This window comes from Salvelinus fontinalis, chromosome 28 (genome assembly GCF_029448725.1).
Source record: "Salvelinus fontinalis isolate EN_2023a chromosome 28, ASM2944872v1, whole genome shotgun sequence".
In the NCBI taxonomy this organism is placed as follows: domain Eukaryota; kingdom Metazoa; phylum Chordata; class Actinopteri; order Salmoniformes; family Salmonidae; genus Salvelinus; species Salvelinus fontinalis.
This window is the reverse complement of record NC_074692.1, coordinates 46564003-46581509: the sequence shown is the minus strand read 5'-3', so window position 1 is coordinate 46581509 and position 17507 is coordinate 46564003. Positions and strand designations below refer to the sequence as shown.

General features: G+C 44.3%; 1 protein-coding gene across 1 annotated transcript in view; it reads right to left on the bottom strand.

Moving 5' to 3' along the window:
* The window catches only part of LOC129825794 (PDZ domain-containing protein 2-like), a 188907-nt gene that overhangs the window by 39650 nt on the left and 131750 nt on the right, over positions 1 to 17507 (bottom strand). Inside the window, exons 5-6 of the mRNA XM_055885936.1 lie at positions 11721 to 11853; positions 2234 to 2428 (exon numbers count right to left, since the gene is read on the bottom strand). Of these exons, the coding sequence (XP_055741911.1) occupies positions 2234 to 2428; positions 11721 to 11853 (328 nt within the window). The remainder of the gene's footprint in view (positions 1 to 2233; positions 2429 to 11720; positions 11854 to 17507) is intronic.

The following is a 17507-nucleotide window of genomic DNA, read 5'->3' as shown; positions in this document are numbered from 1 at the left end:
TAGCTCCAACAGTGCAGTAGTATCTAACTAAATGCTTGTGTTCCTAGCTCCAACAGTGCAGTAGTATCTAACTAAATGCTTGTGTTCCTAGCTCCGACAGTGCAGTAGTATCTAACTAAATGCTTGTGTTCCTAGCTCCAACAGTGCAGTAGTATCTAACTAAATGCTTGTGTTTCTAGCTCCAACAGTGCAGTAGTATCTAACTAAATGCTTGTGTTCCTAGCTCCAACAGTAGTATCTAACTAAATGCTTGTGTTCCTAGCTCCAACAGTGCAGTAGTATCTAACTAAATGCTTGTGTTCCTAGCTCCAACAGTGCAGTAGTATCTAACTAAATGCTTGTGTTCCTAGCTCCAACAGTGCAGTAGTATCTAACTAAATGCTTGTGTTTCTAGCTCCAACAGTGCAGTAGTATCTAACTAAATGCTTGTGTTCCTAGCTCCGACAGTACAGTAGTATCTAACTAAATGCTTGTGTTTCTAGCTCCAACAGTGCAGTAGTATCTAACTAAATGCTTGTGTTCCTAGCTCCAACAGTGCAGTAGTATCTAACTAAATGCTTGTGTTCCTAGCTCCAACAGTGCAGTAGTATCTAACTAAATGCTTGTGTTCCTAGCTCCGACAGTGCAGTAGTATCTAACTAAATGCTTGTGTTCCTAGCTCCAACAGTGCAGTAGTATCTAACTAAATGCTTGTGTTTCTAGCTCCAACAGTGCAGTAGTATAACTAAATGCTTGTGTTCCTAGCTCCAACAGTAGTATCTAACTAAATGCTTGTGTTCCTAGCTCCAACAGTGCAGTAGTATCTAACTAAATGCTTGTGTTCCTAGCTCCAACAGTGCAGTAGTATCTAACTAAATGCTTGTGTTCCTAGCTCCAACAGTGCAGTAGTATCTAACTAAATGCTTGTGTTCCTAGCTCCAACAGAGCAGTAATATCTAACTAAATGCTTGTGTTCCTAGCTCCGACAGTGCAGTAGTATCTAACTAAATGCTTGTGTTCCTAGCTCCAACAGTGCAGTAGTATCTAACTAAATGCTTGTGTTCCTAGCTCCAACAGTAGTATCTAACTAAATGCTTGTGTTCCTAGCTCCAACAGTGCAGTAGTATCTAACTAAATGCTTGTGTTCCTAGCTCCGACAGTGCAGTAGTATCTAACTAAATGCTTGTGTTCCTAGCTCCAACAGTGCAGTAGTATCTAACTAAATGCTTGTGTTTCTAGCTCCAACAGTGCAGTAGTATAACTAAATGCTTGTGTTCCTAGCTCCAACAGTAGTATCTAACTAAATGCTTGTGTTCCTAGCTCCAACAGTGCAGTAGTATCTAACTAAATGCTTGTGTTCCTAGCTCCAACAGTGCAGTAGTATCTAACTAAATGCTTGTGTTCCTAGCTCCAACAGTGCAGTAGTATCTAACTAAATGCTTGTGTTCCTAGCTCCAACAGAGCAGTAATATCTAACTAAATGCTTGTGTTCCTAGCTCCGACAGTGCAGTAGTATCTAACTAAATGCTTGTGTTCCTAGCTCCAACAGTGCAGTAGTATCTAACTAAATGCTTGTGTTCCTAGCTCCAACAGTAGTATCTAACTAAATGCTTGTGTTCCTAGCTCCAACAGTGCAGTAGTATCTGACAATTCACAACAATACACACACATCTAAAAGTAGAAGAAAGGAAATAAAGAAAATATTTGGAGCGAGCAAATGTTGTAGTGAAGAGGAGATAGTGATGGTGAAGGACAGATTCAGGACATCCTCTACAGATATCAGAGGGAAAGTGTTTGTAGCTCTAAGCAGGTAGAGATACAGTACAGTTGATAGCTCATAATCTCAACACACACCCCCACATAGAGAGAGAGAAAGAGACCGGACAGACTTCCACGCCTAAACACAGAGACAAACACTTTAAAAACACACACCCCCACATAGAGAGAGAGAAAGAGACCGGACAGACTTCCACGCCTAAACACAGAGACAAACACTTTAAAAACACACACCCCCACATAGAGAGAGAGAAAGAGACCGGACAGACTTCCACGCCTAAACACAGAGACAAACACTTTAAAACACACACCCCCACATAGAGAGAGAGAAAGAGACCGGACAGACTTCCACGCCTAAACACAGAGACAAACACTTTAAAAACACACACCCACATAGAGAGAGAGAAAGAGACCGGACAGACTTCCACGCCTAAACACAGAGACAAACACTTTAAAAACACACACATACTGCACGTACTATGGTAGGTCGAGACCGAGAGAGACTGAGGCTGCTGGCTGTCAGGTCCTCCCAACCTCCGTGCCTGGGATGAGGTTCCATGTTCTCCTGATTGTCGCTGGGAGAAGCAGAGGAGGAAGAAGACGAGGCGCAGGTACTGACCAGGTCTGGCAGGCTGGTGGACGGGTACCGGTGGAAATCCACCTCTGACTCCTCCTGGATGAACCAGAGGAGGAGAGGAGAACAGTGAGTGTGGAAGCGATGGATGAGGGTGTGTGTGTGTGTGTGTGTGTGTGGTGTGTGTGTGTGGTGTGTGGTGTGTGTGTCTGTGTGTGTGTCTGTGTGTGTGTCTGTGTGTGTGTCTGTGTGTGTGTGTGCGTGTGTGTGTCTGTGTGTGTGTCTGTGTGTGTGTCTGTGTGTGTGTGTGTCTGTGTGTGTGTCTGTGTGTGTGTGTGTGTGTGTGTGTGTGTGTCTGTGTCTGTGTCTGTGTCTGTGTCTGTGTGTGTGTGTGTGTGTGTGTGTGTGTGTCTGTGTGTGTGTGTGTCTGTGTGTGTGTGTGTGTGTGTGTGTGTCTGTGTGTGTGTCTGTGTGTGTGTCTGTGTGTGTGTGTGTGTGTGTGTGTGTGTGTGTGTGTGTGTGTGTGTGTGTGTGTGTGTGTGTGTGTGTGTGTGTGTGTTCAGAAGAGTGGAAGGGACATATAGTGTGCGTTCTGTGTGTATTTGTAACGTTGTTTCTGAAAGCCAGCCTGCATTTCCCTTCAAGCCGATTAAGATCTCTTGAATGTTTTAGATGTTCCCACACGCACACTACAACCCTTCTACTAACACACTACAACCCTTCTACTAACACACTACAACCCTTCTACTAACACACTACAACCCTTCTACTAACACACTACAACCCTTCTACTAGCACACTACAACCCTTCTACTAACACACTACAACCCTTCTACTAACACACTACAACCCTTCTACTAACACACTACAACCCTTCTACTAACACACTACAACCCTTCTACTAACACACTACAACCCTTCTACTAACACACTACAACCCTTCTACTAACACACTACAACCCTTCTACTAGCACACTACAACCCTTCTACTAACACACTACAACCCTTCTACTAGCACACTACAACCCTTCTACTAGCACACTACAACCCTTCTACTAACACACTACAACCCTTCTACTAACACACTACAACCCTTCTACTAACACACTACAACCCTTCTACTAGCACACTACAACCCTTCTACTAACACACTACAACCCTTCTACTAGCACACTACAACCCTTCTACTAGCACACTACAACCCTTCTACTAGCACACTACAACCCTTCTACTAACACACTACAACCCTTCTACTAGCACACTACAACCCTTCTACTAACACACTACAACCCTTCTACTAGCACACTACAACCCTTCTACTAACACACTACAACCCTTCTACTAGCACACTACAACCCTTCTACTAACACACTACAACCCTTCTACTAGCACACTACAACCCTTCTACTAGCACACTACAACCCTTCTACTAACACACTACAACCCTTCCACTAGCACACTACAACCCTTCTACTAGCACACTACAACCCTTCTACTAGCACACTACAACCCTTCTACTAACACACTACAACCCTTCTACTAGCACACTACAACCCTTCTACTAACACACTACAACCCTTCTACTAACACACTACAACCCTTCTACTAACACACTACAACCCTTCTACTAACACACTACAACCCTTCTACTAACACACTACAACCCTTCTACTAACACACTACAACCCTTCTACTAACACACTACAACCCTTCTACTAGCACACTACAACCCTTCTACTAGCACACTACAACCCTTCTACTAGCACACTACAACCCTTCTACTAGTACACTACAACCCTTCTACTAACACACTAAACCCTTCTACTAACACACTACAACCCTTCTACTAACACACTACAACCCTTCTACTAACACACTACAACCCTTCTACTAGCACACTACAACCCTTCTACTAGCACACTACAACCCTTCTACTAGCACACTACAACCCTTCTACTAACACACTACAACCCTTCCACTAGCACACTACAACCCTTCTACTAGCACACTACAACCCTTCTACTAACACACTACAACCCTTCTACTAACACACTACAACCCTTCTACTAACACACTACAACCCTTCTACTAACACACTACAACCCTTCTACTAACACACTACAACCCTTCTACTAACACACTACAACCCTTCTACTAACACACTACAACCCTTCTACTAGCACACTACAACCCTTCTACTAACACTACAACCCTTCTACTAACACACTACAACCCTTCTACTAGCACACTACAACCCTTCTACTAGCACACTACAACCCTTCTACTAACACACTACAACCCTTCTACTAACACACTACAACCCTTCTACTAACACACTACAACCCTTCTACTAACACACTACAACCCTTCTACTAACACACTACAACCCTTCTACTAGCACACTACAACCCTTCTACTAGCACACTACAACCCTTCTACTAGCACACTACAACCCTTCTACTAGCACACTACAACCCTTCTACTAGCACACTACAACCCTTCTACTAACACACTACAACCCTTCTACTAGCACACTACAACCCTTCTACTAACACACTAAAGCCTTCTACTAACACACTACAACCCTTCTACTAACACACTACAACCCTTCTACTAACACACTACAACCCTTCTACTAGCACACTACAACCCTTCTACTAGCACACTACAACCCTTCTACTAACACACTACAACCCTTCTACTAGCACACTACAACCCTTCTTCTAACACACTACAACCCTTCTACTAGCACACTACAACCCTTCTACTAACACACTAAACCCTTCTACTAACACACTACAACCCTTCTACTAGCACACTACAACCCTTCTACTAGTACACTACAACCCTTCTACTAACACACTAAACCCTTCTACTAACACACTACAACCCTTCTACTAACACACTACAACCCTTCTACTAACACACTACAACCCTTCTACTAACACACTACAACCCTTCTACTAGCACACTACAACCCTTCTACTAGCACACTACAACCCTTCTACTAACACACTACAACCCTTCCACTAGCACACTACAACCCTTCCACTAGCACACTACAACCCTTCTACTAGCACACTACAACCCTTCTACTAACACACTACAACCCTTCTACTAGCACACTACAACCCTTCTACTAGTACACTACAACCCTTCTACTAACACACTAAACCCTTCTACTAACACACTACAACCCTTCTACTAACACACTACAACCCTTCTACTAACACACTACAACCCTTCTACTAACACACTACAACCCTTCTACTAGCACACTACAACCCTTCTACTAGCACACTACAACCCTTCTACTAGCACACTACAACCCTTCTACTAACACACTACAACCCTTCCACTAGCACACTACAACCCTTCCACTAGCACACTACAACCCTTCTACTAACACACTACAACCCTTCTACTAACACACTACAACCCTTCTACTAACACACTACAACCCTTCTACTAACACACTACAACCCTTCTACTAACACACTACAACCCTTCTACTAACACACTACAACCCTTCTACTAACACACTACAACCCTTCTACTAACACACTACAACCCTTCTACTAGCACACTACAACCCTTCTACTAGCACACTACAACCCTTCTACTAACACACTACAACCCTTCTACTAACACACTACAACCCTTCTACTAGCACACTACAACCCTTCTACTAGCACACTACAACCCTTCTACTAACACACTACAACCCTTCTACTAACACACTACAACCCTTCTACTAACACACTACAACCCTTCTACTAACACACTACAACCCTTCTACTAACACACTACAACCCTTCTACTAGCACACTACAACCCTTCTACTAGCACACTACAACCCTTCTACTAGCACACTACAACCCTTCTACTAGCACACTACAACCCTTCTACTAGCACACTACAACCCTTCTACTAACACACTACAACCCTTCTACTAGCACACTACAACCCTTCTACTAACACACTAAACCCTTCTACTAACACACTACAACCCTTCTACTAACACACTAAACCCTTCTACTAACACACTACAACCCTTCTACTAGCACACTACAACCCTTCTACTAGCACACTACAACCCTTCTACTAACACACTACAACCCTTCTACTAGCACACTACAACCCTTCTTCTAACACACTACAACCCTTCTACTAGCACACTACAACCCTTCTACTAACACACTAAACCCTTCTACTAACACACTACAACCCTTCTACTAACACACTAAACCCTTCTACTAACACACTACAACCCTTCTACTAGCACACTACAACCCTTCTACTAACACACTACAACCCTTCTACTAACACACTACAACCCTTCTACTAACACACTACAACCCTTCTACTAGCACACTACAACCCTTCTACTAACACACTACAACCCTTCTACTAGCACACTACAACCCTTCTACTAGCACACTACAACCCTTCTACTAGCACACTACAACCCTTCTACTAGCACACTACAACCCTTCTACTAACACTACAACCCTTCTACTAACACACTACAACCCTTCTACTAGCACACTACAACCCTTCTACTAACACACTAAACCCTTCTACTAGCACACTACAACCCTTCTACTAACACTACAACCCTTCTACTAGCACACTACAACCCTTCTACTAGCACACTACAACCCTTCTACTAACACACTACAACCCTTCTACTAGCACACTACAACCCTTCTACTAGCACACTACAACCCTTCTACTAGCACACTACAACCCTTCTACTAGCACACTACAACCCTTCTACTAGCACACTACAACCCTTCTACTAACACACTACAACCCTTCCACTAGCACACTACAACCCTTCTACTAGCACACTACAACCCTTCTACTAGCACACTACAACCCTTCTACTAACACACTACAACCCTTCTACTAGCACACTACAACCCTTCTACTAGCACACTACAACCCTTCTACTAGCACACTACAACCCTTCTACTAGCACACTACAAACCTTCCACACAAACACACTACTGTCCTGGTGGTGTGGTCTTTTCTAGCATTTTACAGTCGCCAAAGCATCCGCTAGTTGGGTGCTACACTTTGACAGCGGATGATCCAGCCTACCTACGGAGGATGAGGAGGAGGCAAAGTGCCTGATGAAGAGCTCCAGGTCCGTCTCCTACCCTATCTGACGGACGTTTCTCCCTGCCTGTCTGTATCATCGATGTTCCCTCACCTCTTTTCACCCTGCCTGTCTGTATCATCGATGTTCCCTCACCTCTTTTCTCCCTGCCTGTCTGTATCATCGATGTTCCCTCAGCTCGTTTCTCCCTGCCTGTCTGTATCATCGATGTTCCCTCACCTCTTTTCTCCCTGCCTGTCTGTATCATCGATGTTCCCTCAGCTCGTTTCTCCCTGCCTGTCTGTATCATCGATGTTCCCTCACCTCGTTTCTCCCTGCCTGTCTGTATCATCGATGTTCCCTCACCTCTTTTCTCCCTGCCTGTCTGTATCATCGATGTTCCCTCACCTCTTTTCTCCCTGCCTGTCTGTATCATCGATGTTCCCTCACCTCGTTTCTCCCTGCCTGTCTGTATCATCGATGTTCCCTCACCTCTTTTCTCCCTGCCTGTCTGTATCATCGATGTTCCCTCACCTCGTTTCTCCCTGCCTGTCTGTATCATCGATGTTCCCTCACCTCTTTTCTCCCTGCCTGTCTGTATCATCGATGTTCCCTCACCTCTTTTCTCCCTGCCTGTCTGTATCATCGATATTCCCTCAGCTCGTTTCTCCCTGCCTGTCTGTATCATCGATGTTCCCTCACCTCTTTTCTCCCTGCCTGTCTGTATCATCGATATTCCCTCAGCTCTTTTCTTCTCGACTGTCTGTATCAAGCTGCTGCTACTTACTGCCTGTCTGAACTGCTTCAAGACATCTGAAGCAGTGGAAAACCATCAACAATGAACTGCCAGATCTCATCAACATTTTCTTGTTTTTTTCCAAAGTGACTTTGAGATTATTGATTGGAATGAAAAGCTCTATATAAAATAAATATATCATTGACTGTTGAAACCCATTTTGTTGTTGTTGTTGATTATTATTACTCCTCTTCTGTAAGGTTCCCCGGTGAAATGGTATGGCTTAGGAGGTTGCAACCTAGCATAATGGTAAAGGCCTAAAAGACCACACCCTCTCATTGTATTTTTGTATTTTTTATTTTACCTTTATTTAACTAGGCAAGTCAGTTAAGAACACATTCTTATTTACAATGACGGCCTAGGAACAGTGGGTTAACTGCCTTGTTCAGAGCTATGCCATGCCAATTGAACAGATGGTGGCGCTATAACAAGCGATTGAAAATGGAAAACTTTGAAAAGTCACACCCCTCACCCCGTTTGGCCTAGAGGCAAATATACAAAATAGAACCTGGTTGTTTTCCCCACACTCTCCTCACAAGGAACACATTTCCACGTAAGACCCGGAAACTCTGGCATTTAGAATTGAGTTAAAAACACTTAAAACGCTAGTCCTCTGGCACCCGAATGACCAGATCTGCATGAAACTTAACATGTGACATCTATGGACCAAATTCTCCCAGCGCAATACTTTCTGGACTAGTACCTAAAAGAACATTGACCAATAAGCATTAATGTGGGCGTGGTCTGCCATATAAATGCATATTAATCAGAAATGGATAATCAGGAATATATACTGTATCTCTTGATTTGATTTGACTCAAGAGTGATGAAATTTGGCACACATGCAGAGGGAACCTATAAAGTACAATTCCGTTCAGACCCATAGTCACGCTGTTGGACAGGGAACAAAAAAAACATTCATGCAAGCTCATTGGCTCATAGCGGCCATATTGTTCGAGCAAGAGGACGAGAACATTTCACGACGTGCGTCCATAGATGCTGTTAACCAAATTTGTTTCCCGATAGGTCCAGCGGTTCTGGAGAAGAAGTCGTTTAAAGTAAGTCAACATCATTAGAAATAGTCCAAAATACATCAAAAGGATACTGCATGATTTTTAGTTCACAGCTTGAACCCCGACATTGCTGCTTGCAGCTATATTTATTATTATTATTATTATTATTATTATGTTGAAACAACGCATTGAAACAAGGTACATGTATTGTACAACACTGAAACATATTGTACTAAATGCTTAGGTGTCCAACCAGGGAATTAGTGTACCAAGTCCTAACATGCTTAGTGTCTAACCAGGGAATTAGTGTACCAAGTCCTAACATGCTTAGTGTCCAACCAGGGAATTAGTGTACCAAGTCCTAACATGCTTAGTGTCCAACCAGGGAATTAGTGTACCAAGTCCTAACATGCTTAGTGTCCAACCAGGGAATTAGTGTACCAAGTCCTAACATGCTTAGTGTCCAACCAGGGAATTAGTGTACCAAGTCCTAACATGCTTAGTGTCCAACCAGGGAATTAGTGTACCAAGTCCTAACATGCTTAGTGTCCAACCAGGGAATTAGTGTACCAAGTCCTAACATGCTTAGTGTCCAACCAGGGAATTAGTGTACCAAGTCCTAACATGCTTAGTGTCTAACCAGGGAATTAGTGTACCAAGTCCTAACATGCTAGTGTCCAACCAGGGAATTAGTGTACCAAGTCCTAACATGCTTAGTGTCCAACCAGGGAATTAGTGTACCAAGTCCTAACATGCTTAGTGTCCAACCAGGGAATTAGTGTACCAAGTCCTAACATGCTTAGTGTCCAACCAGGGAATTAGTGTACCAAGTCCTAACATGCTTAGTGTCCAACCAGGGAATTAGTGTACCAAGTCCTAACATGCTTAGTGTCTAACCAGGGAATTAGTGTACCAAGTCCTAACATGCTAGTGTCCAACCAGGGAATTAGTGTACCAAGTCCTAACATGCTTAGTGTCCAACCAGGGAATTAGTGTACCAAGTCCTAACATGCTTAGTGTCTAACCAGGGAATTAGTGTACCAAGTCCTAACATGCTTAGTGTCCAACCAGGGAATTAGTGTACCAAGTCCTAACATGCTTAGTGTCCAACCAGGGAATTAGTGTACCAAGTCCTAACATGCTTAGTGTCCAACCAGGGAATTAGTGTACCAAGTCCTAACATGCTTAGTGTCCAACCAGGGAATTAGTGTACCAAGTCCTAACATGCTTAGTGTCCAACCAGGGAATTAGTGTACCAAGTCCTAACATGCTTAGTGTCCAACCAGGGAATTAGTGTACCAAGTCCTAACATGCTTAGTGTCCAACCAGGGAATTAGTGTACCAAGTCCTAACATGCTTAGTGTCCAACCAGGGAATTAGTGTACCAAGTCCTAACATGCTTAGTGTCTAACCAGGGAATTAGTGTACCAAGTCCTAACATGCTTAGTGTCCAACCAGGGAATTAGTGTACCAAGTCCTAACATGCTTAGTGTCCAACCAGGGAATTAGTGTACCAAGTCCTAACATGCTTAGTGTCCAACCAGGGAATTAGTGTACCAAGTCCTAACATGCTTAGTGTCTAACCAGGGAATTAGTGTACCAAGTCCTAACATGCTTAGTGTCCAACCAGGGAATTAGTGTACCAAGTCCTAACATGCTTAGTGTCCAACCAGGGAATTAGTGTACCAAGTCCTAACATGCTTAGTGTCCAACCAGGGAATTAGTGTACCAAGTCCTAACATGCTTAGTGTCCAACCAGGGAATTAGTGTACCAAGTCCTAACATGCTTAGTGTCCAACCAGGGAATTAGTGTACCAAGTCCTAACATGCTTAGTGTCCAACCAGGGAATTAGTGTACCAAGTCCTAACATGCTTAGTGATTAGTGTCGGATTCTTCACATTTTCTGCTTTTGTCCTGCATCGATAATCTCTCCTTTTCCATTTTCCTTCCCTGCTCTGCAACTGTATATTAACATATCAGGTGTTCTGGTGTCGTCTGTTAGAACATGGAGCTTTTCCACGTCAATGCTGTTATAAATATGAGTTATTTTCCTTTTACTTTTGTTCTTCTATGTTGAGCCGACGTCGAGAGACAACGTCTAACAACAGGAGTTGTAAGTGATTTGAATTATGAAGAAGGGAATCACAAGAAAGAGCTCGAGAAATACATTTGTTTTGGACAAAAAGGGCTGTTGTGTTGAGTGTACGTGTGTGTGTGTCAGTGGGGGCTGCTGAGGGGAGGACGGCTCATAATAATGTCTGGAAACGGAGTAAATGGAATGACATCAAACACATGGAAACCATGGAAACCACGTGCTTGATTTATTTGATACCATTACAATTATTCCGTTACAGCCATTACCACGAGCCCATCCTCCCCAATTAAAGTTCCACCAACCTCCTGTGGTGTGTGTGTGTGTGTGCGTGCGTGCGTGCGTGCGTGCGTGTGTGTGTGTTTGCGTGCGTGCGTGTACTCACCCTGCTAGCGACGACCAGTTGTACCAGTCCAGCGGTAGAGCGTAGGATGTCTACAGCCTCTGAATGAGACAGGCCAACCAGAGACTGACCGTTGATCATCAGGAGCTCATCACCAGCCTTCAGACGTCCGTCCCTAACACACACACATTTCACATAGCATTTCACACTAAAGTCTACGCCTGTTGTATTTGCAGCATGTGACAAATAAAATGTTATATGATATGACAAATACGCACACATTTAATACTTTATGGAAACCACAAATTATGTGTAATACTGATTTAGAATCCCCCCCAGACTCACACACAAGAAATTACCCTTACAAACTACAAAAGAGCATAACCAACATTTCACAGATTAGATGTTCGGGGATTCATTCGATAACATTGAGGAGATTACCACATCAGTCACCGTCTTCATTAATAAAAGCATTGACGACTTCGTCCCCACAGTGACGATACGTACATATCCTAACCAGAAGCCATGGATTACAGGCAACAGCACTGAGCTAAAAGCTAGAGCTGCCACTTTCGCCCTCAGACGAACCATCAAACAGGCAAAGCGTCAATACAGGACCAAGTTCAAATCCTACTAAACCGGCTCTGAAGCTCGTCGGATGTGGCAGGACTTTCAAACTATCACGGATTACGAAGGGAAACCCAGCCACGAGCTGCCCAATGACCCGAGCCTACTAGACGAGATAAATGCCTTCTACGTTCGCTTCGAGGCAAGCAAAACTGAACCATGTATGAGAGAACCAGCTGTTCCGAACAACTGTGTGATCACTCTCTCTGTAGCCGAAGTGAGTAAGACCTTTAAGCATCAAAGCCCCATATACTACCCACCACTGCGACCTGTATGCTCTCGTTGGCTGGTCCTCACTACATATTCGTCGCCAAACCCACTGGCTCCAGGTCATCTATAAGTCTTTGCTAGGTAAAGCCCCGCCTTATCTCAGTTCACTGATCACCATAGCAACACCCACCCGTAGCACGCGCTCCAGCAGGTATATTTTACTGGCCATCCCCAAAGCCAACACTACCTTTGGCCGCCTTTCCTTGCGGTTCTCTGCTGCCAATGATTGTACCGAATTGCAAAAATCACTGAAGCTGGAGTCTTATATCACCCTCTCTAACTTTAAGCATCAGCTGTCAGAGCAGCTTACCGATCACTGTACCTGTACACAGCCGATCTGTAAATAGCACACCCAACTACCTCATCCCCATATTGTTACTTATCCTCTTGCTCTTTTGCACCCCAGTATCTCTACTTGCACATCATCATCTGCACATCTATCACTCCAGTGTTAATGCTAAATTGTAATTATTTTTGCCTTTAGGGCCTATTTATTGCCTTACCTCCCTACACTTCTACATTTGCACACAATGTATATATATTTTTCTATTGTGTTATTGACTGTACATTTGTTTATGTGTAACTCTGTGTTGTTGTTTTTGAAGCACTGCTTTGCTTTATCTTGGCCAGGTCGCAGTTGTAAATGAGAACTTGTTCTCAACTGGCCTACCTGGTTTAAATAAAGGTGTTCTCAACTGGCCTACCTGGTTAAATAAAGGTGTTCTCAACTGGCCTATGTGGTTAAATAAAGGTGTTCTCAACTGGCCTACCTGGTTAAATAAAGGTGTTCTCAACTGGCCTACCTGGTTAAATAAAGGTGTTCTCAACTGGCCTACCTGGTTAAATAAAGGTGTTCTCAACTGTCCTACCTGGTTTAAATAAAGGTGTTCTCAACTGGCCTACCTGGTTAAATAAAGGTGTTCTCAACTGGCCTACCTGGTTAAATAAAGGTGTTCTCAACTGGCCTACCTGGTTAAATAAAGGTGTTCTCAACTGGCCTACCTGGTTAAATAAAGGTGTTCTCAACTGGCCTACCTGGTTAAATAAAGGTGTTCTCAACTGGCCTACCTGGTTAAATAAAGGTGTTCTCAACTGGCCTACCTGGTTAAATAAAGGTGTTCTCAACTGGCCTACCTGGTTTAAATAAAGGTGTTCTCAACTGGCCTACCTGGTTAAATAAAGGTGTTCTCAACTGGCCTACCTGGTTAAATAAAGGTGTTCTCAACTGGCCTACCTGGTTAAATAAAGGTGTTCTCAACTGGCCTATGTGGTTAAATAAAGGTGTTCTCAACTGGCCTACCTGGTTAAATAAAGGTGTTCTCAACTGGCCTACCTGGTTAAATAAAGGTGTTCTCAACTGGCCTACCTGGTTAAATAAAGGTGTTCTCAACTGGCCTACCTGGTTAAATAAAGGTGTTCTCAACTGGCCTACCTGGTTAAATAAAGGTGTTCTCAACTGGCCTACCTGGTTAAATAAAGGTGTTCTCAACTGGCCTACCTGGTTTAATAAAGGTGTTCTCAACTGGCCTACCTGGTTAAATAAAGGTGTTCTCAACTGGCCTACCTGGTTAAATAAAGGTGTTCTCAACTGGCCTACCTGGTTTAATAAAGGTGAAATAAAATAAAATAAAAAGGTTAACCTTCACAAGGCCGCAGGACACGCGCGTACTGACCAGCTGGCAAGTGTCTCCACTGACATGTTCAACCTCTCTCTGACTCAGTCTGTAATACCCACGTTTCAAGCAGACCACTATAATCCCTGTGCCCAAGAATGCCAAGATAATCTGTCTAAATGACTATCGCCCTGTACCACTCACATCTGTAGCCATGAAATGCTTTGAAAGGCTGGTCATGGTTCACATCAACATTATCATCCCAGACACCTTGGACCCACTCCAATTCGCATACCGCTCCAACAGATCCATAGATGACACAATATCTATTGCACTCCATACTGCCCTGTCCCACCTGAACAAAGGAACACCTACGTGAGAATTCTGTTTCATTGACTACAGCTCAGCGTTCAACACCATAGTGCCCTCCAAACTCATCACCAAGCTAAGGACCCTGGGATTAAAACACCTCCCTCTGCAATTGGATACTGGACTTTCTGACGGGCCACCCCCCAGGTGGTGAGGGTAGGAAAGAACACATCCTCCACGCTGACCCTCAACACAGGGGCCCCTCAGGGATGCATGCTTATCCCCCTGCTGTACTCCCTGTTCACCCACGACTGTGTGGCCGCACATGACTCCAACACCCTCCTTATGTTTGCTGACGACACAACGGTGATAGGCCTGATCACAGACAGCGAGGAGATTGCCTACAGTGAGGAGGTCAGAGATCTGTCAATCTGGTGCCAGGACAACAACCTCTCCCTCAACGTCAGCAAGACAAACGAGCTGATCGTGGACTACAGGAAACAGAGGTCAGAGCACGCCCCCCAGCCACATCGACAGGGCTGTAGTGGAGCGGGTCGAGAGCTTGAAGCTCCTCGGTGTCCACATCACTAAGGAAATAACACGGTTCACACACAACAACAACAGTCGTGAAGAAGGCACAACAACTCCATCAGGTGGATAAAAAGACTTGCCATCAGCAACACACCAAGACAGTCATGAAGAGGCCACAACAAAACCTTTTCCCCCTCAGGAGACAGAATATTTGTCACGGGTCCTCAGATCCTCAAAAAGTTATACAGCTGCACCATTGAGAGTATCTTGACTGGATGCATCACCGCCTGGTATGGCAACGGCTTGGCCTCAGACAGCAAGGCACTACAGAGGGTAGTGCGTACAGCCCAACACATCACTGGGGCCGAGCTCGCTGCCATCCAGGACCTCTATACCAGGCGTCGTCAGAGGAAGGTCCTAAAAATTGTCAAAGAATCCAGCCACCCAAGTCATAGACTATTCTCTCTGCTACCGCACGGAAAGCGATACCGATGCACCAAGTCTGGAACCAACAGGAGTGAGTTTGTATGGGTGTGCATAGAAACAGTGCAAAACAAAATAAAAAATGGTCATTGCAGTCATGTTAGCCATTATGTTAGCTATTTAGCAGTCAGTCTGTTAGCCATTCTGTAAGCTATTTAGCAGTCTGTCTGTTAGCCATTCTGTAAGCTATTTAGCAGTCAGTCTGTGTAGCCATTCTGTTAGCTATTTAGCAGTCAGTCTGTGTAGCCATTATGTTAGCTAATTAACAGTCAATCTGTTAGCCATTCTGTTAGCTATTTAGCAGTCAGTCTGTTAGCCATTCTGTTAGCCATTCTGTTAGCTATTTAGCAGTCTGTCTGTTAGCCATTCTGTTAGCTATTTAGCACTTATGGCTTGGGGATAGAAGCTGTTCAGGAGCCTGCTAGTGTCAGACTTGTTGCTCAGGTACGACTTTCAGTGCGGAAGCAGACAGAACAGCCTGTTCCCCGTAAATGGAACGACAGACGAGCCAGTGAAACACAGCCATTATGGATGCTGAAGATATGAGTCATGTCTGCTGTGTGTGGCTATGTGTGTGTGTGTGTGTGTGTGTGTGTGTGTGTGTGTGTGTGTGTGTGTGTGTGTGTGTGTGTGTGTGTGTGTGTGTGTGTGTGTGTGTGTTGGAAAGATATTAAGCAGAACGGACGCTGAGGAGAACAAAGAAAGAGCTGGCCTCTGTTACTAAGATCAGATTGAAAGAGCACATACACACACACACACACACACACACACACACACACACACACACACACACACACACACACACACACACACACACACACACACACACACACACACACACACACACACACACACACACTCGCACACACACCACAGACACATACACACACTCGCACACTCGCACACACAAACACACACACACTCGCACACACACCACAGACACATACACACACTCGCACACACACACACTCGCACACACACACGTACACACACGAACACATGAACACACACGTACACGTACACACACACACCACAGACACACACACACTCGCAACCTCGCACACGTACTCACACACACGCACAAATATAATATAATATAATATTTTCAGCAGTCATTTACCCCCCCGTTGTGTTTCTCTAAGCAAGCCCCAGAGTAAGGGTGGACTCCTTTCTTATAGAACTTAAACAGAACCCAGGGGGTCATTGAGAAGGTTTTTGGGAAGACCTCCCGGGTGGCGCAGTGGTCTAGGGCACTGCATCGCAGTGCTAGCTGCTCCACCAGAGTCTCTGGGGTCGCGCCTAGGCTGGGCTGGGTTCGCGCCCAGGTTCTGTCGCAGCCGGCCGCAACCGGCATAGCGTCGTCCGGGTTAGGGAGGGTTTGGCCGGTAGGGATATCCTTGTCTCAGTATGTAAAAATTTAATAAAATGTATGCACTCTACTGTAAGTCGCTCTGGATAAGAGCGTCTGCTAAATGACTAAAATGTAAATGTAAAATCAGCTCTGTTGGTCAGTCAGATGTTGGCAGGGGACTGTCTGATTCATACTATAGAAACGCCAAAGGGTACCAGAGTGGTAGAGTAACAGTAGTAGTAGTAGTAGTAATATCATGTCTATACTACAGGGCAGACCCAAATATGTGCTGATGGGAACAAGGGGTGGAATGGGACACCTCTGTAGTCTCCTACCTGATGGGAACAAGGGGTGGAATGGGACACCTCTGTAGTCTCCTACCTGATGGGAACAAGGGGTGGAATGGGACACACGTGTCACACGTGCTCCGAATACAACAGGTGTAGACCTTACTGTGAAATGGTTACTTACAAGCCCTTAACCAAAAACACAGTTTTAAGAAATAGAGTTTAGAAAATATTTACTAAATAAACTAAAGTAAAAAATGTAATAAAAAGTAACACAATAACAATAACGAGGCTATATACAGGGGGTACCGGTACAGCGTCAATGTGGAGGCTATATACAGGGGGTACCGGTACAGCG